General features: G+C 46.3%; 1 protein-coding gene across 1 annotated transcript in view; it reads left to right on the top strand.

Moving 5' to 3' along the window:
• LOC111972849 (rho guanine nucleotide exchange factor TIAM2-like) overlaps nt 1-24,395 on the top strand; it is a 45,254-nt gene that overhangs the window by 13,480 nt on the left and 7,379 nt on the right. Inside the window, exons 2-16 of the mRNA XM_070446563.1 lie at nt 2,793-2,971; nt 3,231-4,562; nt 6,297-6,774; nt 8,699-8,874; nt 10,059-10,282; nt 10,594-10,600; nt 12,425-12,604; nt 12,856-13,002; nt 15,248-15,310; nt 18,723-18,890; nt 19,428-19,532; nt 19,785-19,863; nt 20,003-20,092; nt 20,440-20,655; nt 21,640-21,743. Coding sequence (XP_070302664.1) covers nt 3,237-4,562; nt 6,297-6,774; nt 8,699-8,874; nt 10,059-10,282; nt 10,594-10,600; nt 12,425-12,604; nt 12,856-13,002; nt 15,248-15,310; nt 18,723-18,890; nt 19,428-19,532; nt 19,785-19,863; nt 20,003-20,092; nt 20,440-20,655; nt 21,640-21,743 — 3,363 coding nt within the window. The 5' untranslated portion in view covers nt 2,793-2,971; nt 3,231-3,236. The remainder of the gene's footprint in view (nt 1-2,792; nt 2,972-3,230; nt 4,563-6,296; nt 6,775-8,698; nt 8,875-10,058; nt 10,283-10,593; nt 10,601-12,424; nt 12,605-12,855; nt 13,003-15,247; nt 15,311-18,722; nt 18,891-19,427; nt 19,533-19,784; nt 19,864-20,002; nt 20,093-20,439; nt 20,656-21,639; nt 21,744-24,395) is intronic.

The raw sequence follows: 24,395 nt of genomic DNA, 5'->3' as shown, positions 1-24,395 counted from the left end.
AGCGAGGAAATACAACCAATTTTTAATACGGCCCTCGGGACCTCATTAAAGACCGAATTCGGCCCCCGGGGCCAAATGAGTTTGACACCCCTGATCTAAACCATCACAGCCAAACAACAACAATGGCCCCCCCTTCTTCACTCTCTATTCTTCTTCCTCTGACTCCCTGATCCTCCTCCAAGTGTCTGCCGTGTGTATGTGTCGTCGACTGCACTATCGCCTGCATGTGCGTGCTCTCCTCTGCATTCCTTCCTGAGTGTGGCGTGGTAGTTTGTATGGTATGCTTGGTCGAACAAGAGGCCCAGTCACGGCTCCAGCTCCCAGGTGGCCAGCTGCCATTAACCACCAGCCCTCCTACCTGCCCATAATCGCAGGCAGGCAGACAGACAGACAGACAGACAGACATTGGGTTGTTGGTATGTTCTTGCGTTCGCACTTGCCACCATAGCATAGTGTCAGTCCTGAGGGAGGTGTCTCTGTTTCCTTCTCTTTATGATCTAGCTGTTCTTCCTGTTTCCTCTATCCGGCTGCTGAAGGAGAAATGATGCACTGGATTTTGGCTCCATCCATACTAGGCTACACACGCTGCTGCTGACACAGTGTGGGGATTTGAATCTACTGAACCTTTTTTTCCTTTAAATAAAACATCTACATTCATGCCTCCTACAGTTTTGATCTGTTTGAAAAAACTTTCTAAGGTCCATTTATTTAATCCTGTTGAATTTTGCTATGAAAGTGACCGTTTACAATGAACAATTCCATTGTACGATGACTCATATGTACTGCAGTCATAAACTTGGGCAGTTGGGTTATTACAATATTAGATCATAGCAGTAGATTTTCAGTTGGGAATTCTCTAACAACATTCATGTGACAAACATAAAGTGGACGAAGAGAAGGGCCTGTACCTTTTTTTTAACGGTCCGTTTTAGAACACTGTCAGGATGCTCTCTCTCTCTCTCTGTGCCAGCCCTTTATCCCCTTATGGAAAGTTGTGTGAAGTATGTAGGGCCTGGCTGATACAGTGGTTGCTTCCCAAATGGCACCCTATTCCCTATATAGTGCACTACTTTTGACCAAGGCCCATGCCCATATAGTGCACTACTTTTGACCAGAGCCCTGGTGAAATGTAGTGCACTATATAGGGAATAGGGTGCCATTTGGGACGTAGTCAGTGTTCAGCAGGCCCGTGTAAGCACAGCAACAGGAAAGGGGTCAGGAGGAGGAAGAGAAAGGCAGAGACTCTTGCTGGGACAAGAGAGCGAGCAAGATAGTAAAGGGGGATTCAGAGGGAACTTGTTTCGTAGTACTGCATTTGGTGAACAAAAGGAAAGATGATGAAGTTCAAAACTGAAATAGAAATTAAAGGTTTGAACTGTTGGTTTTGAACTGCTCTGATGTCATGGAATAAATAGGATGTGACTGTGTATGTCAAGGGCAGGTGGCATTCCACGCACCCCCCGCCCAAAAAAACTTCAAACAAGAGCATTCAGCCATCCACAGGAGCACGTTCTCATTTTCAGCCCTGATGCCTTCCACTGCAGTATGGCTGGCCTGGAGTTCTGCACGGGGGGCTCATTGTGCTTGAAGAATGCCAGGGTCGAGAGTGACAGGGCTTCCCCAGCGAGGGAGCAGATGGCCTATCGGAGAGGCACAACAAAAGTGTCAACCACCGCCTCTACCTTAAGCCATTCACGGCCTACTTGTCTGCAGCGCAAGCCGACAACTGTGCCACAAAGCGCCCCGTTCCACGGTTCCGCCCAGCCCACTGCACAGGCCCATAGTCTGGCTCCCCGCCTGAAAGGGTCCGTCTTCTTTTTACACACACAGCGAGTGTCGAATACAACCTGTCACGCTGCTGGCCGTTCTTCTGTCCCCCTCAACATTCTAGCTTAATGACGGGAGACAACCGGTTGCTCTTTTCTCTGCCGTCTGACTGGGTGTTTGGGCATCCAAGGTTTCCCCATCGGTGCTTCCTGTTGGGTTTAAATGAAGGGGTCAAGGGTCGTTAATGTTTTTCGGGTAAGCAGTGTGATGTATTCTCACCCTGCTTTGTGTAGCCAGGGCTCTGTCCTCCTCTTCTCTTCCTTTCCACTCCTCTCCTCCCTCTTCAGTATGAATGAGCCCAGGACAGGATAGGCGTAGTGCTGCTTAAGTTTACTGCTGGAACACAGTGAACCTTGGGCCACTGTAACCTCTGACCCCTCTCTGTCTCTCAGGAAAAAGATTACTCTGGGCAAGATGTAAACAGTCTCTGAGGCTTTATCTGTTTCAGGAAACACTGGGGTTGATGTCATTTTTCATCAGTGTCATATTGTATTTCAAAATGTCCGTAATTGTTTAACCTTAAGGATATGTTCTCTTTCATTCTTTTTGGCTTGAACTTGATCTGACGCGAGATTTCTGTTTTTAAAGTTTAAATCTGACTCAATGAAGAACTCGGAGACATTGCTTTGTGGTGACTCTCCAAATAGCCTTGTCTGATGACTTCAACTCAACAGTCTTTAGAGTGGAGGATTATTTATTTTTTTAAAGAAGAGAAAATTGCTCAGAGTTCCTGAGAACCAAAAATAAACATGTGACAGAATGAAGTCTGCTTTTAAAAAGGTCCCTTCGGCAGCTCAGTAGCAGTATGTCATGGAAGGAGGCTGAGTGGAGTGGGGGGATGGCCAAGCCAAGGAAGAAGGGGTGTTTAGATTTGGGGTGGGGCTCTAACCACAGTAGGCTCACACACAAGGCAGACTGTGTGTGTGGAACTGACCGAAGCCCCTCCCTCCTCTGTTTCCCTACAGATGAGTCGGAGAGAGAGAGAGAGAGCGAGCAGCTGTGTGAGTGTGTGAGAGAGAGAGAGGTGCTCAGTCCTGAAGAGATCACACAACGACATAGAGCCTAGCTAGCGCTGCTGAGACGTAACCCATAGGAGTATGCAGAGTAGTATCTAAGTTTGTCCTGAGGACAGACACCACAACTGGTAAGATAACTTTACAGCTGGTGTGCGTACAATCGTTTTTTATGTGCTTTCATTTTATTTAACCTTATGTAATTTCATTTTGTTTTATTTAACATTGTCTTTATGTGATTTTATTTTGTTTAACCTGATGTGAGTTCATTTCCTATCATTTTTTTTTTTACCAGGGAAGTCAGTTAACAACAAATTCCTTTTTCATTACAATGAAATACATCCTGTCTTGATTATCTCTCATTCTGATGTTTTGTCTCCTGCCCAGCAGATCAGAATGGGAAACACTGACAGCCAGTACAGCAGCTTTAACGTCCCTGGGAAATCCAAATCCTGCTCTCTAAAGTTCTACTCCACTAAAGAGGAGGCCCTGTCCCCCCATAGCTGGTGGAGGGGCAGCGAGGGGAGCGGCCAGGGATACAGAACCAGAAGCAAGGGAGGGAGGGTCTGCCTGCCCCAGCACAAGATCACTCACAACCAGCCTTATGGCTCTTCGAAACACTATGAGCACCACATCACTAAGGAGGGCAGGGGACTGGGGGGGCCCCCGGGAGCCAAGCTGAAGCCCATCTCTCCACAGAGGTTTGGCAGAGGGGACAGTTCCCAAGTGACCAGGAAAAACGTCTGTCATACCGGTTACAGTTACCTGGAGAGTAGTGGGGAGAGTGTTAACGGTCTCAGGGCTAATGGACAGCGTACCCCCGAGAGGACTTCTCCGTGTGAGCACAGGGATCCCCTAGAGAGCCGCAGCAGCCCCAAGGTGCTTCTCCGTAAGGACGGCAGCATGCGTGTTGAGTTCACCAACGCCATGCGAATGTCGCTGGAGCCCCAGGATCTGTCAGGCCACAGCCACCCTGTGGTAGCCGCCCCAGAGCCCTCTCTGACTAAGACCAGCAAGGGCAGCTCCCTGAGCTCCGAGGGCTCCTGGTACGACTCTCCCTGGGGGAACCCTACGGAGCTCAACGACAATGTGTTCACCTGTAGTCAAACCGTAGCGGGGGACAACAGCAGCGGCTACACCACCTACTCCTCTACTCGCACCGAGGAGACGGGCTGTGGCTTCAACACCTTCTCGTCCGCCCACACTGAGGACATCTCCCCGGGGTTCAACCCCAGCCTCCTCTTCCAGACTGTGGATGGTAATGGTCAATATACAAGCCGAGGGTTTAACAGCAACGGGTATAACACTTGCTCTTCGGGCCGCACTGAGGACAGTGGCATCGGGGACTCCATGATACTTCTCCCGGAGAAGAGTCCGTTTAGCCTCATGTCCCCTCCTGTGTCCCTGTCTGACCTCTACTCTAACCCCAGCGTGGCGGCTGTCATCCCCACTGCTCAGTTCCAGGACGTCCCCCAGCAACGGGGGTCGCTTACTTCGTTACTGACCCTGGACGCGGTCATCCAGGAGGAGGGCTCGGGGTCGTACGACCAGCGCTACTCCTCTCACAGTCGCACGCTGCCATGCAGGAGGGTTACTGCCATGGTGGCCACCGAGCCCTCCGCCATCGTGGTCGGTAACAGCAGGAAGGACAACCTGAAGAGCCGCATCAGGCGCCTCGGCGACTGGACGGGAAGTCTGAGCAGGAAGAAAAGAAGACTACAGGTGAGGAAAGAGGGGATGGGAGGAGGGAAGGGTACACAGTGAAGGAGGGAAGACTGGGCATGTAGTGTAGACTCTTTATCATATGACGTGTCCCCAGTTGTCGAAGAGATGCGATAGGACTGCTCGCTGAGTCTGTGTGGTGGTAATCTCATTGTTTAGGTTGTTTTGGTCGATGTGATTGGCTGATGGCCGTTGGCTCTTAAATCCAGTCTGACGATGCAGATCATTGCAGTGCCACATGAATGTCTCTCTGTCACACGTCATCCTATGGCTCCTAAAATAGCCTCAGACTTATCTGACAGACTGGATCCTTGGAGATACTTTTGTAGCTTGTTCTTTAATAAACTAAATCAAGCCATTGTGATAAACACTACTATGAAAGGAAAAAGCACCACAAAATAAATTATTCTAACAATAGTTACCCGCTGGAACATTTTCAGAACCTTATATAATTTTTACAGATATGTAAGACTATAGGCCAGTCTCCCTAAGACTTTGTGTAGAATTATATCATATTTACATGGGAAATATTTCAAAGATCGATGATGTCAGTTCAGAAAGGAAACCTTCCCCGCTCCTTTTGCCGCTGGAGAACATCACATTGGTATTTCATTACTTCCTAAAAGTTCAAACATGGTTACATTTCATTTCAATTGTGGTAACGTTCTCCAACTGGTTTGACGTTGGGATTTTCGAAAACAGTTCAGAGAACGTTAAGAAAATGTTTTCTTCTGTGGGAATTTCAGTTATATCGAGTACAGCCTTAACTGAATGGACAACAAAGACAGAATGCAATATGGCATTTTTATTAAATAGATTGGGGTAGGCCTTGTCTCTGGGAAATGCTCCTCGGAACCAGATGTGGATGACAGGTAACCCTTTGCTGGGGTAGCTGGCATCAACTAATTTCACGGATAGAAAACAGAAGATCGCGGTTTGAATCTCACTGACGCCGTGCCACATTTAAAAATAGAAATGTGTTTGCATGATTAATCCCTAAGCAAATTCATTTCCATGTGTTCTGTGTTTAGAGTTCAAAACAGTTAACCTAAGCTAGAAGTGTTATTAAAAGTCTTATTGAAACATGTTCTCGGCATGTTTTTTAATTACCTTCAAATAACCTAGAATTTCCGTTCTCAGAACGTTAATAAAACCTCCCAGGAAAATGTTCAGGGAACCATAGTGATATGTTCCCGAGACCTCCCTGCAACCCAGAACAGGCCAAATGTTCACTTCCTTTCTTAGAACTTTCCGTTTTACCAGTCAGGAAACGTATTGTTTTCACTCCCAGAACCAATGGGAAACCAAAAACGTACGTTCCCACAACTTCCAAGGAACCAAATGTGCTAGCTGGGTAGGCTCCTGCTCCTATGAGCGATTCCAGCTAGCACAAGCCAAGGCCAAGTCGCAAGAATGTTTGCTCTAGATTGGTCTGTATAATATCCATGTCTTCTGTTACTCGTACCAGCAACATTCCAGGGTATGATTGTATTATATCATGTTAGAGTATCTCACAATACATCTCATATTATGTCCTAATACAAACAGAAAATCATGGCATCCTGTCCAGGAATTGGTAAATCTAGAAATACATGAGAATATGGCTCTTCTGTGTCCCTGATATTGCCATATTGTTAGACGATCATTCAACTTTACAGGTCTTTTTAAGGTCTAGAAGGCTATTTATTCATTTTTTCCCTCTCCAACCATCCTGCTCTGTCTCTCTCTCCCTAGGAGCCTTACGGTAGTGAGACCAGTGAGGGCTTTAGCAGTGGAGTGGACCCTGGGTTAGGTAACTCTAGCTCCCAGTTAACTGGTCCACTGTGGAATCCCCTCCACACCCAGACCTACACCCACACCCAGGGCCAACAGTGCCACAGTGACGCTCTGCGTCAGAACGTCTACGAGAACTTCATGCAGGAGCTGGAGACGGGACGCTACAGTGGGCCGGAGCGGACTGAGCCCTCGGAGGAGGGAGAGGAGGAGGAGATGGGAGGAGGGGGTGGAATAGGAGAGGGAGAGCAGGGGGAGAGCAGTGGCAGTGGCTCCCTGGGTTCCCTGGAGCAGCTGGACCTGCTGTTTGAGAAGGAGCAGGGGGTGGTGCGCAGGGCCGGCTGGCTCTACTTCAAACCCATCCTCACCCTGCACAAGGACAGGAAGCTGGAGCTGGTGGCCCGTAGGAAGTGGAGGCAGTACTGGGTCACACTTAAAGGTAGGGCTCCCTCCTCCTTCTACCTGCACTCGCTCGAAATAACCTGTGCTACATACAGCCAATAGGGTTTACGTCCCAAATGGCACCCTATTCCCTATATAGTGCACTTCTTTTGACCAGAACCCTAGAGCACTATAAAGGGAATAGGGTGCAATTTGGGATGCATCTTAGGTCCCCCTTGGGAAAGAAGTCTTCTGACTATAATGGAACAACCTGGTTAAATAAAGGTTAACAGAACAGCATCTGCTACTATATGTATTTTGTTTTATATACTGTATAGTGCATTCGGAGAGTATTCAGACACCTTGACTTTTCCCACATTTTGTTACGTTACAGATTTACGTTACAGATTTAAAAATGGGTTTTTAGACCTTTTTGCATATTTTGTACAAATAAAAAAACAGAAAGATCACATTAGCATAAGTGTTCAGACCCTTTACTCAGTACTTTGTTGAAGCACCTTTGGCAGCGATTACAGCCTCGAGTCTTCTTGGGTATGACGATACAAACATGGCACACCTGTATTTGGGGAGTTTCTCCCATTCTTTTCTGCAGATCCTCTCAAGCTCTGTCAGGTTGTATGGGGAGCGTCGTTGCAGAGCTATTTTCAGGTCTCTCCAGAGATGTTCGATCAGGTTGAGCCACTCTAGGACATTCAGAGACTTGTCCCGAAGCCAGTCCTGCGTTGTATTGGCTGTGTGCTTAGGGTTGTTGTCCTGTTGGAAGGTGAACCTTCGGCCCAGTCTGAGGTCCTGAGTGCTTTGGAGCAGGTTTTCATCAAGGATCCCTCTCTACTTTGCTCCGTTCATCTTTCCCTCGATCCTGACTACTCTCCCAGTCCCTGCCGCTGAAAAACATCCCCACAGCATGATGCTGCCACCACCATGCTTCACCATAGGTATGGTGCCAGGTTTCCTCCAGATGTGACGCTTGGAATTCAGGCCGAAGAGTTCCATCTTGGTTTAATCAGACCAGAGAATCTTGTTTATCATGGTCTGAGAGTCCTTTAGATGCCTTTTTGCAAACTCCAAGTGGGCTGTCATGTGCCTTTTACTGAGGAGTGACTTCCGTCTGGCCACTCTACCATAAAGCCCTGATTGGTAGAGTGCTGCAGAGAGGGTTGTCCTTCTGGAAGGTTCTTCCATCTCCACAGAGGAACTCTGGAGCTCAGTCAGAGGCACCATCGGGTTCTTCGTCACCTCCCGGACCAAGGCCCTTCTCCCCCGATTGCTCAGTTTGGCTGGGCGGCCAGCTCTAGGAAAAGTCTTGGTGGTTCCAAAAAACTTCTATCATTTAAGAATGATGGAGGCCACTGTCTTCTTGGGGACCTTCAATGCTGCAGATATTTTTTTGGTACCCTGCATCGATGCAATCCTGTCTGAGCTTTACGGACAATTCCTTCGACCCCTTGACTTGGTTTTTGCTCTGACATGCACTGTCAACTGTGGGACCTTACATAGACAGTTGTGTGCCTTTCCAAATCATGTCCAATCAATTGAATTTACCACAAGTGGACTCCAATAAAGTTGTAGAAACATCTCAAGGATGATCAATGGAAACAGGATGCACCTGAGCTCAATTTCGAGTCTCATAGCAAAGGGTCTGAATACTTATGTAAATAAGGTATTTTTGTTGTATATTTTTTATACATGTTCTGAAATGTCAAAATACCTGTTTTCGCTTTGTCATTATGGTGTATTGTGTTTAGATTGATGAGAATGTGTTTTTTATTCCATTTTAGAATAATGCTGTAACGTAAAAAAATTGGGGAAAAGACAAGGGGTCTGAATACTTTCCCGAATGCATTGTATGTTCTGTAGGTAGTCCCCTTACAAGTCTATTGTTGACATTGAGTCATTGTCTCACAATATGGTTCTAGAGCTGTGTCTTAGCTAAAACCTCCTCGCCTCCCTGGTGCAAACAGGGTGTACCCTCCTGTTCTATGAGACCTATGGGAAAAGCAGCTGTCCCGAGCAGGAGCTGTCCCCGCGCTACGCCCTGCTGGCCGAGGACAGCATTGTCCAGGCCGTCCCCGAACACCCCAAGAAGGAGAACGTCTTCTGTCTGAGCAACGCCTACGGAGATGTCTATCTGTTCCAGGTACGTTCTACCCTAGGCTCGCACACCAGGATTCTCAAGCTCGGAAGTACCCGTGTGTGCCTGTGGAATAGACTGGGGACGAGGTTAGTTCTACACAGACCATTGTGCCGTTAACGGAGGCACTCGTCACGGAGGTCCTCATTCACCATTGTTGTTTGAGGTCGGCAGTACGTCGCCATTTCTGATGCAGTCTTTACAAATCGGACACTGCAATACTGTAAGCTTGTCTCTTGTTTTGTTGTGTAGGTTAGGATCTCTTTTTCGTTGAGCACAGTGTGAACGAGTAAGAGGGAACATTCTAGGGTTTTCTGCTGTATGCCCTGCTCCTGCCTCATGGACCCCTTGTGATGGAGTTGTGTTTTTTTCAACTCAGTCTGTTGCATTGTTTTTTAGAAGGGTTGTATATTTGAACAACTCCATATGCTATGGGACAACCACAAGTATGGACTGGGCTGAACGTCTGCTTTCTAGGATGGAATGTGCTGCTGTTTGGTAATGACTATATTGGTTATTGGTTATGTCCTGTCTGGATGCATTGTCAGCTTTGGAGCTCTATTGTCATACGTTCTATAAAGGGGTCAAATGGTAGGGTTGGGAAAAGCATTCCTACTGGCTGGTCTGAGTAGACCAGTCGTGTATAGGTGCGCCCTAAATGGCATCCTATTCCCTATATAGTGCCCTATGGGCCCTGGTCAAAAGTTGTGTACTGTGTAGAGAATAGGGTTCCATTTGGCATGCGTCCTGTGTGTCTGTTTGGCAGTAGGGTTGTTGTCCTCTTTCTCCACATTTTGAGAGGGAAAGTGTTGTCTCTCTTTATAATGTTCTTCGCACTCAGTTTTACAATCGTTGAAAACACCTTCCTCCCAGAGAGTAACGTTCATTTGATTCATTCACCAAGTGTTTACTAGACACACAAATCACACTGCAGGGCTGTATCTACCCAACTCACCATGGCAACGAGGGGGAAAATGAGGGGAGTGAAACTTTGTAGCGTAGTCACGAACATGTAAACGGGCTTTTGTCCGGCACTTAAGGATCCCTGGCGTCTGGGAAGAGAGAAAGAAAGACGGGAAATGAGAGCCATGTTCTCCTGCCCTTCCCCTGGCCTGGCACTGTGTCACCTGGCCCCGTGTCCCCCCGCCCAACCGTGGCACTGTGTCATCTAGCCCTGTTCTTCCCCGCAGGCTGCCAATCAAACAGACCTGGAGAACTGGGTGACGGCCATCCACTCTGCCAGCGCCTCTCTGCTGGCTAAGAGACAGGGGAAGGAGGACACGGTGCGGTTACTGAGGTGCCAGACCCGCGCCCTGCTGCAGAAGATAGACATGGACAGCAAGATGAAGAAGATGGCTGAGCTACAGCTGTCTGTCATCAGTGACCAAAGGAACAGGAAGGCCATCGAAGCCAGGTGAGGCACTGAGATGGTCTAGTGGCTCTGTGTGTGTGTGTGTGTGTGTGTGTGTGTGTGTGTGTGTGTGTGTGTGTGTGTGTGTGGGTGTGTGTGTGTGTGTGTTGTGTGTGTGTGTGTGTGTGTGTGTTGTGGTGTGTGTGTGTGTGTGTGTGTGTGTGTGTGTGTGTGGTGTGTGTGTGAGTGAGTGTTTTGTTTAACTTCCTTGTGGGTCCCAAAAGTCCTACAAGGATAGTAAAACGAGGAAATTCTGACAAATATATTTTAGGCTTAGGGGTTAGGTTTAGTGGTTACATTAGGGCTTGCGTTAGAATTAAGGTTATGGTTAGGTTAAAGGGTTAAGGTTAGGGTTAGATTTAGGTTTAGGGGTTAGGGAAATAGGATTTTGGTGGGAATCATTCTTTGGTCACCACAAGGATAACAATACAAAATGTGTGTGTGTGTGTGTGTGTGTGGTGTGTGTGTGTGTGTGTGTGTGTGTGTGTGTGTGTGTGTGTGTGTGTGTGTGTGTGTGTGTGTGTGTGTGTGTGTGGTTGTGTGTGTGTGTGTGTGTGTGTGTGGTGTGTGTGTTGTGTGTGTGTGTGTGTGTGTGTGTGTGTGTGTGTGTGTGTGTGTCTTAATTAAGAAGGGCCAGACTACCGCATTTGGGGCCCCCCCAAAATGTTAATTAAAAATAAATATAAATCTTTAGAAAAAATTTGCAATTTTATAATGCTTTTCTACATATTTTGTAATGAGGCTATGAGGAAAATGTTGCAGTTTTAAAGCTAATTTCCTGCTATTCTACACTTTTTGCCATGGGTCAGAGAGACCCGTAAAATTGGTTGGGGGCCCCCTAGAGGTCGGCGGCCTTGTGCACGTGCCCTTCGTGCCAGTTCGGTAAAATGGCCGTGGTCTTAAGATCAAGGGCCACCCTTAGACTGAGCCATTCAAACAAGCAGTTAGTTAAATTGGCCTATTAGGTCATTAGTGTCTCAGCTCCAATGCAAACCAGACCATTCTATTCCTGTAGAACCATACATAATTTAACACCTGCATGACATCTTCTCGTTTCTGTCCATAGTCTGCGTGTTACAACCTCCATGTAATGGCAAAAATCATTACGATATAACAACCTTCCTTGTGGTTGTGGAACATATTGACATGAGCTTATATGTGTTGGCAGCATCATTTGTTGAAACTGGAGTTTTAAGCTTTCCGACTCAAGTTCCCTGCCACCATGACATTTTATTCCAGATGTTCTCAGTCTAATAGACTAGTACCATCAACACATTCTATCCACTCCTCATAGAAGTCTGTTGTAATGGGAAACCCAGATGAGGGGGATATTTTATAGCGTAACAAACCAAATGCTGATGTGTTTACAGACAGCAGTGGTTCCCGGAGCAGCATTAGGGGTAGTTAGGTGTCCTTTCTTCTTAATGGCAGGACAGGAGGAGGGGGGGGGCGTGGGTCGGTCGGTCATCATGCCCAGTTTGTGGGGTAATCAGATGAGAGGGGGGGGGTCAAACCCCCAGAGCCTCTACTGAGCTCTACAGCAGCTGGTCTCATCTCATCTCCAGGCCCACCGGCCACTTTGATGTCTGGCGGTCGGTCTCTCTGAAAGTGATACTAGCTCTCTCTGCCATTTGAAGTGAACCTCTTAAACCTCCTCTCTAGATTTAAATCCTCATCTCACAAACAATGACACTGTTATAACACATTCACCCTCTGTGAAGGAGAGAGAGAACGGGGGATTGAGAGAAGAGAGGGGAAATGAGAGCGAGAGAGAGATAAGGGTGATTCGATGTGATTATGTCGCTCCAATTAGACGTGTGGCTCGTTCTGTAGGTGGAGACGCCCTTCTGAATGAGAGGGTGGAGGCCATTCTGTCACCATGCCACCCTCACATAGAGGTGCTCTGGTATGGTCACATCACCAAAAATTTGAGGAATGAAGCCGCTATCATGGCAAACTGTGTCAAACTTGGCCAAACTCTAAATGGCTCTGGCTGTGACTTGTGAGTCTGTTCCTGCCCTGCCTGGTCTCTCTTTGTCAATGAGAGGGTGGAGAGGCCATTCTGTCACCTTGAAGGTGACTGTAACCCTATGTACTGTGGTGTAACCCTGGCTGCCTGTCCTGTCTGTTTCTCCCCAGACCCAGCAGTGGGAGCAGAACCTGGAGAAGTTCCACATGGATCTGTTCCGGATGCGCTGCTACCTGGCCAGCCTGCAGGGCAGTGAGCTCCCTAACCCCAAGAGTCTCCTGGCCGTGGCAGGACGCCCCTCTAAGACCGCTCTGGGACGCCTGGGGATCTTCTCTGTCTCCTCCTTTCATGCCCTGGTAAGGCTTTACATCCATATCCACCCTCAGCTTGGGACATTGGATTTCACACATTCTCTGGAACAGTTCCATTGATAACACCTTTATTTATCCCCTTAGGTGCAATTAATTAAGCAATGTTATTGAATGCCAACTATGTTTACTATGATAAGAAAACATCAGCGTGCTCTCTGGTCAGATTTGTAATACAGAGTCTTGGGCTCTTTAAAGTCTCTAACCACAGAAGTGATGTCTTCAATGTCTGTTCTCAGATCTGCACCCGTGACGAGGCGACCCTGCGGAGACGTTGCCGATCTTTTTCCAGAGGGGCTCGGAGTAAGAGGGGCCTCTTCTCCTCCCTCAAGGGTCTGGACAGCTTGACCAAACGCAGCAAGGAGAAGAGGGAGTCCGTGTCCCAGGTACTGTATAACCTCCCTAGAGCATCCTTACAACCTTCCTACAACCTCCCTACAGCCTCCTACAAGCTTCCTACAACCTTCCCACAACCGCCCTACAACTTTCCTACAAACTCCCTATAACAACGTCCATACAACCGCCCTACAACCTTTCTACAACCTCCATACAACCACCCCCCTTAATTAGGTGAACTGAACCATCAACTGGGAAAAGATCTGTGCTGGTTCCCCCGTTTGGCTTTTGCCTGTTCTCCTTTTAAACAGTCCTTTACAAGGGACCTCTTGGCTCCCAACCCAATGGCACGTTTCTGGAGCCCTTCTGTTTTAAACAGAGAGCATGTTTGATAAATCCATCAGAGAAAAAGAAGCGGGTTGGTTCGTGGAATGCGTTTTAAGCACTGTCTGACTCCTCACGAGCCGTGACCCATAAATTAGCCAGACGGAGGGAGTTGAACTTACAACATTTTCCAGCGGGAGGGAGACAGGGGGTTGCTCGTCGTGAAACTATCTTTCCTCTATGTTGTTTGGGAACATTCCAAATAGAGATGATGAGTGAGGCAGATGTTTTGTTTTCCCCGGTCAGGGGCAACCTGCAGAAATTCTCATCAGTCATTGAAGTCAAGTCAGTCTCTGTAACAGTCCCAGCCCCCAGTCCCAGTTCTGTCCCATCCACTGGCCCTGTCTTAGTCCCTACCCCAACCCCTGTTCCAGAGCTAGCCCCAGACCCAGCCCCTATCCCAGCCCAAGCCCCACCCCCCTGGCTCTGGCCCTGTCTCTGTCTCTGGTTGATAAACAGCACTCAGAGAGCAGTCTATTTTGGGATGTTGATAGGATCTTTTATCCCTAGGACTTCAGTGAAGGACAAACCACACTGGGCCCCTCTGCTCTCCCATCATTGTTTAGTTCTGTCCAGTGTGACATTACATTAGACAGACTGGCTGTAATTGTATAATGGGATGGATAATAAGATAGACATGGTAAGCCCACGTCACCCCCCTGACACATGCTCTGTGTTGACATTCTGAAAGATAGATCGCACAGTCATAGTCACAGGCATGTCTGGCGTCTGTGTACTCACATGGCATATCCATGTGCTTAACAGCATACGTTGGTAATGCCCAGGGTGTCTGGGTAATAATCGGAACCACCGCTGTAATACCACACATATACCATGGTTATACATATTATGTCTAATGTGAACCATCACTATCTAATATAATACACACATATACCATGACGGTCCATAGATCTCTGTACACAGGTCAAATGTAGTGCCCAAATACGTACATGATTCCCTCCTTACTCGTGGGGCAGATAGGGAGAGATTTCCGAGCAGTCAAGTTCTTTGTTATGAGCCTGAGTCAGAGAAAGTCTAATCTCCCTATAGAGAGGCCAGCTAGACCACTCAATGGAACAGAGATGGAACAGACATTACTGGAAGCCACATGTGGTTAATTGTTGCAAGCTGCAGCATGCCAGCAGCGACAAACAGATGGTCTGTGTAAACCACCGCGCCGTCCACTAAACGTCCTACAGCCCCACATTTACCGAAGGGACTCTACTCTACCCCCTTCTCCGCCAGCCCAGCAATGTATTTTTATTGTAGGGTGATTGGGGGTTTGTCACTTCAAGAGCCCTGTTACTGCTTCTAGAGAGCTGTGATGTCAAGGTGAGGAGTCAGTCAGTCAGTCAATCAGTGTCACTCAACCCCCTCTTCTGGAAACAGAATAGGTAAAGATGAAAAATGACTAAAATCATGCAACTATGCAGGTCTCAAGCATTTTGTGTGCATTTTGAGTTTGTTGTTGTTAAGTTCCAGTAAGCTGTTGGCATTTGTTGACATCGGCACGACCCCTTGTCTCTGTGGTGGTCCTGCCTGCCACTGGCGGTGGGCTGAGGGCGGTGGTATTGGTAGCGGTATCTCTGCTGAGGGCAGACTGGTATCTGGGTGGAGAGGAGACAGTCTCCATCCTCGCCAGCCTGATGAGAGCCGTTCCATCTGCCTCACTGCCAGGCCTGTAATTTCAGCATCACCAAACCCCTTATTTCTTCCCATGGATCCTCCAAGTCTTATTTCGGCCTCAATCTGGATCAGAATAGCATCAAAGCCTTTGGTTTTAGATAGATAGTTTTTAATTAAATGTATTACATTGTAAATATAGACTGAGTTAGTTCTTTTTACGGTGTATTTTTCTCCTGAGTCACTGAGTAGGCTTAATGTGCATGTGCTTTTTTTCCCATGTTGCAGGTTTTTGAAGGACAAAGTATTGGAGTGCCTGCTGGCCATATCCCCAACCACTGCAGCTCAGAGGTACAGTAAGCACTTTGTCCGGATTTTTCCCCCCAACATGTTACCTCATAATTTCCTGCAACCAGTGGAAATATGGCTAATTTATCATAATTCACCAGGTAACTGCATTAAAATATTCTATTCAATAATAACTTTAGGTTGTCATGGATACATTTGTCAGCAGGGTTGGGTAGTAACCGATTACATGTAATCTGATTACAAAAACAATACCTTTAGTCAGTTGTTACCAGTGAAAATATTGTAATCTGTAAGATTACAGATACTTTTGAAAAACTAGATGATTACTTCTTGGATTACTTTTAAATTCAGAAAGGATGATTGTGAGCGACAAAAATACATTATGACACCTTTCTGTTTTCTCAATGACGTTCAACTCCGCATTGAAAAAAGGCACACGTTTAAGTTTGTTCCACCTGAGCGAGTCTGACCACTAGTCAGAGACCAGTATGGCACACCAAATGCGTTTGATGGATCCTTTTTGTCTTCTTTTAATGCCTCTTAAGGGGAAAGTAATCCAAAATGAACTGAAAGTAATTAGATTATGTTACTGAGTTTGGGTAATCCCAAAAATTACGTTACTGATTACAATTTGACAGGTAACTAGTAACTGTAACAGATTATATTTAGAAAGTAACCTACTCAATCCTGTTTGTCAGGCCTCGTCAAACTTTTCCTCTTTGTTGATGAAAGTCTCCTAAAACTGCCCCTAAATTTGCACTAGAACCAGGTGCTAGGGCGGGATACGTCCAAAATGGCACCCTATTCCCTATAGCGTGCACTATTTTTGAGGGCCCATAGTGACCAGAGCACTATATAGGGAATATATAGGGAATAGGGTGCCATTCGGGACATACTCGAGGAGTATTGTAGTCAATCAATCTCAGCCTCAGACTAATCCTTTTATAGGGGAGAATGAGGGTGGGGGGATAGAGGTGGGGGTATTTCTATTCACACAGGGTCGGGGCTAGCACAGCTGTCTCAACGGCATGCTGATCTGATGACACTGCTCCATGCAAACAGGCAGGCGTGAGGCGGCCGAGTTCGAGGGTCTGGGGGCTGGGGAGGGTTAGGCCGACGGAGGGTCTTTATTCTCCCAGAATTCTATTGTCAACCGGTGTTAATCCCTCTGTACGGCCAGTGAATGGGGACACCTATCAGTGAATGGGAGACACCACCCGACCTCCCCTTTCACAGACCTGTTGCTATGTACTTTCACTGTCTTTTGACTTTAGTTCAATAGACCCGTACGTCAGCTGAGATTGGGGGTTTTGTGGTGTTTTAATTAAACATCTTTGACTGATAGATTTTTAACAGATGTAATGAAAGTTGTCGTTTTTTGTCATAGTGTATAAATATTTGCATCATGGGGCAGACGTCGTCCCAGCAGTGGTGGGCCGTCAGGGCCTGCAAGGCCTTCTCTGCTGGCCTAAACATCATCAGAATATAATTTTTTTTTTAAATATATTTTCCCACAAATATGTATTAAATTATTCCCCAGAGTAAGAGTTATACTCTTCATTTCATAGCTTTCCTCTTGGTTGCACTGCTTCAGCCCCAGGTTGAGATTTGGAGGGCTGGCTTTATGTTAGATCTTTTATCCAATCATATTCAGCCATCATGTGGTTGCCAGGGGTCTAAAATCTGTCTCTTAGGCCTTCAGAATCAACAGTGCAGGCGCTTGTAGCTAAAGTGAATGGAAATTAAAATTTTGTGTCAACCAATCAGCTTTAGAGTTGGCTATTGTACGCCTGCTGGCTGGCTCCAGTGTTACACAGGAGCCAGCTAGCAGGCGTAGGGCGTCCCACGTCTTTTGATTGGATTACCAATATTGAGAGGCAGGTCCTATGGGCAGGTCTATGCAGATCTAGGAAACTGAATTTGATAAACGAATTAATTCGCGTACTACCTAAACTGTTTTTTTGAACCCACAATGGCGGAAGGAGGAGAAGATATCGATTTGGTCGAGGATAAAATTATTAACGCCATTCTCAAGACGAACTTTTCAAGAAAGTTAGACATTGTAAGGAGAGGTCGCCCGACGCCACAAAGCCTGTCACAGGCGGGAAAGGGGTTCGTTCGTTCGCCACTTTCAAAGTTTCAACTATGAGCGCTGTCAATGGCTCACAGGCTCCGAGAAGCACTGCAAACTGTACTGCTGGAATGCCTATTATTTGCAAGTGATCGATTTGGTGTTTGGAGCCACACTGGCTTTGCAAACTTGAGTTGTCTAACCAAGGCAGCACACGAGACACCAAAGTACGGCTGGGCACTTACAAGCAATGGTGCTTTTGAAAACTTGGGGACACCAGAGTGGAGCTACAGCTCTCACTCGTCCTGCGTTATGTGACGGACACGGGAGTCAAGGAGCGATTTATCCGGTTTGAAGATGTGACAAGCGGCAAGCGAGCTGATGACATTGCCGCTCTTATTTTTCCGTTTCTTGGAGGAAATGAATGTAGTCTGGATAAAGTTGTGGCACAGTGTTTTGATGGCGCAGCAGTCATGGCATCTGGACTCAATGGGGTGGCAGGCTAAAGTTAAGGAGAAGGCACCGATGGCCTTATTCATTCACTGCTATGCACATCGACTAAATTTAGTACTGACTCAACGAGCCTCAAAGCTTAAAGAATGCAAGGTCTTCTTTGCAACCTCAATGGCCTTGCAGCATTTTTTCTCACGATCCCTAAGCGCACGCAAACTGTCTAATAATATCTCTTGGTGAGTAGGCATACAATGCATGTTATTTTTTATTAATGTGTATGTATGTTTCGCATTTATTTCGTTAATATTAAATACCTATATATTTAACAAAAATAAAATGGCAAATAGCCTATGTTGCAAATTATTTTGTTTTCTTTTAATTTCAGTGAATAGTTATGTGTCTTTATCAATCACGGTGAACTGCTTTGGGCTGCGAACAATGCGCTGTTTAGTGACACACTGTATTTATTTTTGGGGACTTAAAGCTCAAAGTTTGTGGACCAGAAATGGATAGAAGAAGAATATTAATATAACTCTGTTGCACTCGACTATGTTCTTGCCTATTAGTTGAACTGTACTGTATTGTACTCTTCCCCTYCAATTCTCTGAAAAAAATGTCAATTTCAAGGTGACGCAACGCCTGGTTATACTGCGTTTCTGTCTAAATGTATAGTGTCTAGAGCCATGGCATCTAAATGATGGTAATAACAGGTGGATTAATTCGGGTGGGACTGTGTAGGACCTCACTGAAGGCCCAGGCGCCAGGCCCACGGCACGCTACTGCGTCCCAGAATACACAACTTTTCACAAACATTGCCAAGAGAGATGTTACATTCCTGACATAATTATTTAGTAACCTGTTTAATATAAGAACGTATTATCAGTTAAGAAACCGAAATAAACATCATTTTTCTCCATCTTTGTCTAACAGAGATGGGACGCTCTTGCCAAAATGCAGTTGATAGCACCACCTGAAGGCAACCCTTGGTACAGCAGTTTGGAAACTCCCGTCTGTGTGAATATGCCTGACAGCCAAAGCGTTACTCTGCACATCAAACCCGATTTCCTCGTATCGGACATGCTATCTTTGGCCTGTAAGGTAAGCATACTGCATCTATCGCCTAATTATTAATACATTTCAACACTCTCCTAACTCATAACTCCCATGTCAGCATTTTGCCGTGAATTCTCCAGTGATTGGTTGTTAAAGGCAAAGAGGAAATGATAGGAGAAGATTGCTGTAAGGGTGGTACGGAACAGATACTAGTTTAATTGCTCTTGATACCTCAATAATTCATGCTTTCCCTCCGTAGAAAGTTCTCTCACGGCATCCTTTTAGCTGATAGGGAACAGGTTCAGTCGGGGTATAACGTTAGCTAGCTACCGTAGCTGAAGGCACTGAAGATATCTGACACACTGAGGCTAAATGGCACCGTATTCCCTATATAGTGCACTACTTTTGACCAGAGGCCTAAGGGCACTAGTCAGGCTTTGGTCAAAAGTAGTGCACTAAGTAGGGAATAATGTGGCATTTGGGATGCACATCAGTGTGTATTGGTCAAAAGTAGTGCACTACATAGGGAATAGGGAGCCATTTGGGACGCACACGGACTCATCCTCTTGGATCTTGTTCTAGGAGCGGCACCTGGACCCGAGCCAGCACTGCCTGCGTGTGAGGAGGCTGGTGGGTCAGGATACAGAGACCTTCTCCCCAGCGCCCACAGACCCACTACGAGACCTGGTGAGGCCCCGGCCGTATAGTACCTATGGGAAAACGCAGGATCCAATCACTGATACAAGCATTCATTCATTGATTTAGTCACTCGTTGTACTATCTCTGAGTCAATACTGAGTCAACTTGCTACATTTCAAGATTCAACCATAATCCACCCATTATTTGAATATAGTTTCAGTGACATCTGGCCTCTTTAGTAAGTACATTGAGGTATGTGATGAGTACTCTTTCAATCTTCTGTGTGCTTTTTCTGAACAGGTTCATGAAGAGCTTGAGGTCTTCCCACTCAATGTTTTCACCGTACAACTGTCCCGCCCTGACACAGCAGTAGACTTTGGTGAGTAGGAATCATGTGGAATGAGGATCGTGTGTCTGTGTGTGTTTGCAGGAAAGAGCACATTTACTCTTGGGTTGTGTTATTACAGTATAATATCATGTGTTACTCTGTTTTAACCTCTGATCTCTATCGCCTGTAGGCTTTGCTGTGACAGGCCATGTAGACGGAGCCAGGAAGAGCCATGTCTACTTGAGTGAGGTCAACCTAGGGGGACTGGCTTCCACTGAAGGTACCTCAATTCATCTTTCGAATACATTTGACATATCTACTTTGTATCAGAGACAGAAAAATACAGTATTGATGCATTTTACTTAAGAGTACATACAGTAGTGGTATGCCGGGACTGGACTAGTGGTAGTGTTGCCACACCCGGACCACACATTTCCCCCTGGAGAAAGCGGTTCAATCCCTTGTTTCGCATCTCACTTTCTATGCTCTATCCATCCCATACATTTCCATCTATGAAAACGTACAGAAGGACATGGAGTCCCGTTCTAATATAAAAAGAGGCCATGGTGGTCAACACTTTGAGGAGATAACTGTCAGGTTGGTTGATGTCTCCTGTCCTTCCCTCAGGTCTGAGAGCGGGGGATGAGATCCTGGTTCTGAATGGGACCAGTGTGTCCAATCTGGACCTGGGGCTGATACACCTGATGTTCAACCACCAGATCCTCCACCTACTGCTCAGACGAGAGGAGCAAGTCCCTGGCGACCACACCTCTGTCTGGCCAGACTGTGACCCCTGGCAGCCAGGACCACCACCACCACCCAGCCACTGTGTCTGGCCTATAGGTAGAGACTACAACTTTGTATTTTCACCTTGTCTTGATACAGGCAACTTCCCAAAAGGCACACTCTTCCCTTTATAGTGCACTACTTTTGACTAGGGCCCATAGACCTCTGGTCAATTATAGTGCACTATATAGAGAATAGGATACCATCCCTTCCCACAGATACAATTTTTTAGACAAAAAAATATGTTGTGTTTTGGAAATTGCAGGTGTTGTTGAGTTACTAGATTATTTTTTTTAACCTGTTCCTAACTTCGCATTACATTTGGTTTACTGTCTGGAGGGCATTGTGTTTTCTCACCGGGTAAAAGTTTTATTTTCCCCCACTAGAGGGCCTCAGGCCGAAGTGTTCTCCAGCCTTTGTATCTTGTAGCACAGAGCCAGTGTGTCTGCCACATCATGTTGAGGGGAATGCCATCTTGCCCAGCCAATGCTGCAGGGTGTTTAGGCCTGGGTGGAGACATTAAAATGCCTCATGTTGATTCAATTAAGAAAATGAGAAGAGAGCTGGCATATTTCACTGGGCAGCACAGCACGGTTATTGTTTGGAATGGCCACATGCTATTTATAACACCGTGGGAGGACAATCATCATTGTCTTGATTACATTACGCAATATTGATTTAATGGTGTGTTTATGTGTGCGGTGTAAGGATGTGTGTGAGTGCATACGCGCGTGCGTGTGTTTTTACTTTAAAAAGCATGACACTGTTATTCCTGTTGGTGTGATGCCAAGTAAGCTGTTCAAGACCCCGGGGAGAGGAGGCCAAATGAATTGCTCCTGCCTGCTGGGCTTGTAGTGAAGCCAGATCAATGGTGGTTGACACCAGTCAGATGGACTTAACCTGTAAAACTGCCTACAGTGGTCTAACCAGGACTTCTCTCTCAGCACCTGTAGATATGTGTGTGGGGGGGGGGGGTTACTGTGTGTGTGCTTCCTTTGCTCCATCTATTTGATCATACTGGCCTGTCTGCTTCTCTCTCAGATATGCCACCGCCCCAGGAGCTTCCAGAGAGCTCCGTAGCGTCTCCCTTTGGTGAGGTGTCACAACAACCACGACCTGCCGATGAGATGGAGCAGCTCGGCCAGGTGAAATGGAGGGCTCTATTTTCGGCTGGCATCAAGACAGCGCAATTATTAAATGCTCGTTAGTAAATTCGACCCGGCGCTCTGCCATTTTTAAACACGTCCGCCGGGATTGGTAATTTACCTGTCTTGTATGAACTCATTTGCGCTGAGGTGGAAGGGGTGGCAATATCGGAGGTGTGTCCTTAAAAACTTGCGCCAAAAGTGCCAATTTCAGTATGCGCTGGTGGGGATATTTTAAGACCAACCGAAAGCTGGTTTTAGCGGTAACGTGGTTGGTTATGGCATGGATTTTGACAGCAGAAGCGCAGCCTATCCAGCCGTGATATACAGTGCCTACAGATGTAGGATCTAAATTTGAGCCAGTTTGCTACTACAAAAAAATAACAGGAAATGTGAATTATTATGTGAATTATAATTAATGGTCATTTTCTTGTAGGGGTTGATACATTTTTCGTTCGGGCAAATCAAGTCTGACATTTTAAAGTGGAAAGTACAAACTTTAGAAGCCTTTTTAAACCTTGAATAGACTACACATTATTATTTCCTGCTGTGCAGGAACAATTTCAACAACAACTGAGTGATCAAATGGAGATCCTACATCTGTATATGCGTATGGGACAAGAGAGATGTGCTTTTTGTACCCGTAGAACTTGTATTGTTGTTTTTTCCCATTTCCTTTCATTTGATTTAAAAACCAAGCAAAGCCTCCCCTCCTCCTCTCAATGAAGGCTGTTTTGTTACCCTACCTAAGTCGGCTAGTCAAGACTAGTAGCGATAAAGGGTTTGGAGAGAACATCCCCTTTTGTTCTGTACATTACTTTAGCCAGCTCCTGTCATTACTTGGGATGTGCTTAAAACCCCTCATGTAGGCTACGTGTCCATATGCCAATCATGGAATGACAAATGAGCTGATACTGGTGACTCTATTGAGAAACATTTCAGTTATTTTCCTGTAACAATATTTTTTTGTTTAGTTTGATTAAAAACAAACCCTTAGTTGGCTACCCTTACCCTACTGTAACGAATGCTGGTTCAACAGCAATGCATCTGGTGTCAATCTTATCCTGGCCATGCATTAGCCAAGTAGCCTATCAATCAAAGGTGTCTTAATGGTCCACTCGTGAGGCTTTTGCCATCATGCTTTTGCGTGAACAATTCACATAGGCTTACCTGCAGTGAATTCTCCATTCGGCTGGTATCCATCTCCATTTCCAAAGAGCGCCTCTTGTCTGGTCACCAAAGACTCACTCCACCAAACATATTCAAATTATTCAAACATATCCTAGGCTATATCTTGCTTATTGAGAACGTGCTTCACACATGCAATAAAATTTACGGGAGCCTAGTATTTTTTCTATTTGAGGAGAAGTGTGATGTAGAACTATACTCGTTAAAACCAATTTCAACACTCCAAACATATTGAGCAAACACAGATTTTTTGTTGTTGACTGTTATTAGGCTACTAGTTACTGCAGCCTCTGCTATTTAATAAACTGTAGTATCAATCCATAATGGACTATGATGAGAATAGTCTGTACCCTGAGCCGAATTGGAGTTGATTACAACGCAAAAGCCTGTCAATAACCTACAGAACATGAGACAACGGCATGCAGTATTAAGCCATGAAATGCGTTGATTGGCCAGTGAGTGGCCAAGCCCTCGTCACACCCACCGCCAATGTATTTATTCATCGAAACCCAGCCCTTTCACACCACTGCCAGCTACTGCACTCATAATTCCCGCTGTGAAAACCGCAAAAAATATTTCTGACACATACTTCTGGCACCTATGGTGCTTCCGCCAGAGATTTACCATTGCGTTAGGTTTGTGAAAATAGAGCCTGGAGTGTGTGTGTGGGTCGCGTACAGAGATTTGTAGATGTCATCGCAGCGTGCAGAGAAATACTTACGTTTCTAGCTCCAGCAGTGCAGTAATATCTATCAATGTGTGTGTGTGTCGGTGGAGGTTTAAGAGCAGTGAGTGGTGTGTTTGATCTCGTGCCGTGTGTTGGCGATCAGGGGTTACTCTGTGGCGATCAGGACATCTGCTAAAATGAGATGAGGTGCCAGGAGAGTACTGTCTCAGGTTCAAGCCCAGGTCATACACATGTATACACATGTAGAATCATTGCGTAATGGACAGAAAATGGCGGCCGATGTTGTGTGGTCAGAGGCGATAGAATGGCCACCCACTGCACATTACTGACATTTATATTGGTCTGTCATGTCCTTTAGATTTGAAGGCAGTTGCTTCAAAGACAATATCCTCCATTACTCTAAGTCAATAAATCCCTTTCTCTGCTTTCACTTGAAATCCACTCGGCCAAATGTCTTTCCCAGCCAGCTAACGCCTCCCTCCCTGCCTCCTCCAAGGCTCCTAAAGCCCATAGACACTTCAAGCCTTGTCAGCACACATGACCCTGAGTAGACTGCTAATCCAATCCAGGCTTACTGCCTAAGTGTGTGTGACAGAGAGAGAGAGAGAGAGAGAGACACACACAGTGAGAGAGAGGAGAGAGAAACACACGTGAGAGAGAGAGAAGAGAGAGAGCGAGAGAGAGACAAAACAGTGAGAGAGAGAGAGAGGACACCAGGAGAGAGAAGAGAGAGAGAGCGAGAGAGAGACGAGAGAAGATGAGAGAGAGAGAGAGAG

Source organism: Salvelinus sp. IW2-2015, linkage group LG14 (genome assembly GCF_002910315.2).
Source record: "Salvelinus sp. IW2-2015 linkage group LG14, ASM291031v2, whole genome shotgun sequence".
NCBI classification, from domain to species: Eukaryota; Metazoa; Chordata; class Actinopteri; order Salmoniformes; family Salmonidae; genus Salvelinus; species Salvelinus sp. IW2-2015.
Note: the sequence above shows the minus strand (reverse complement) of the source record. Positions and strands in the feature narration are given on the sequence as shown.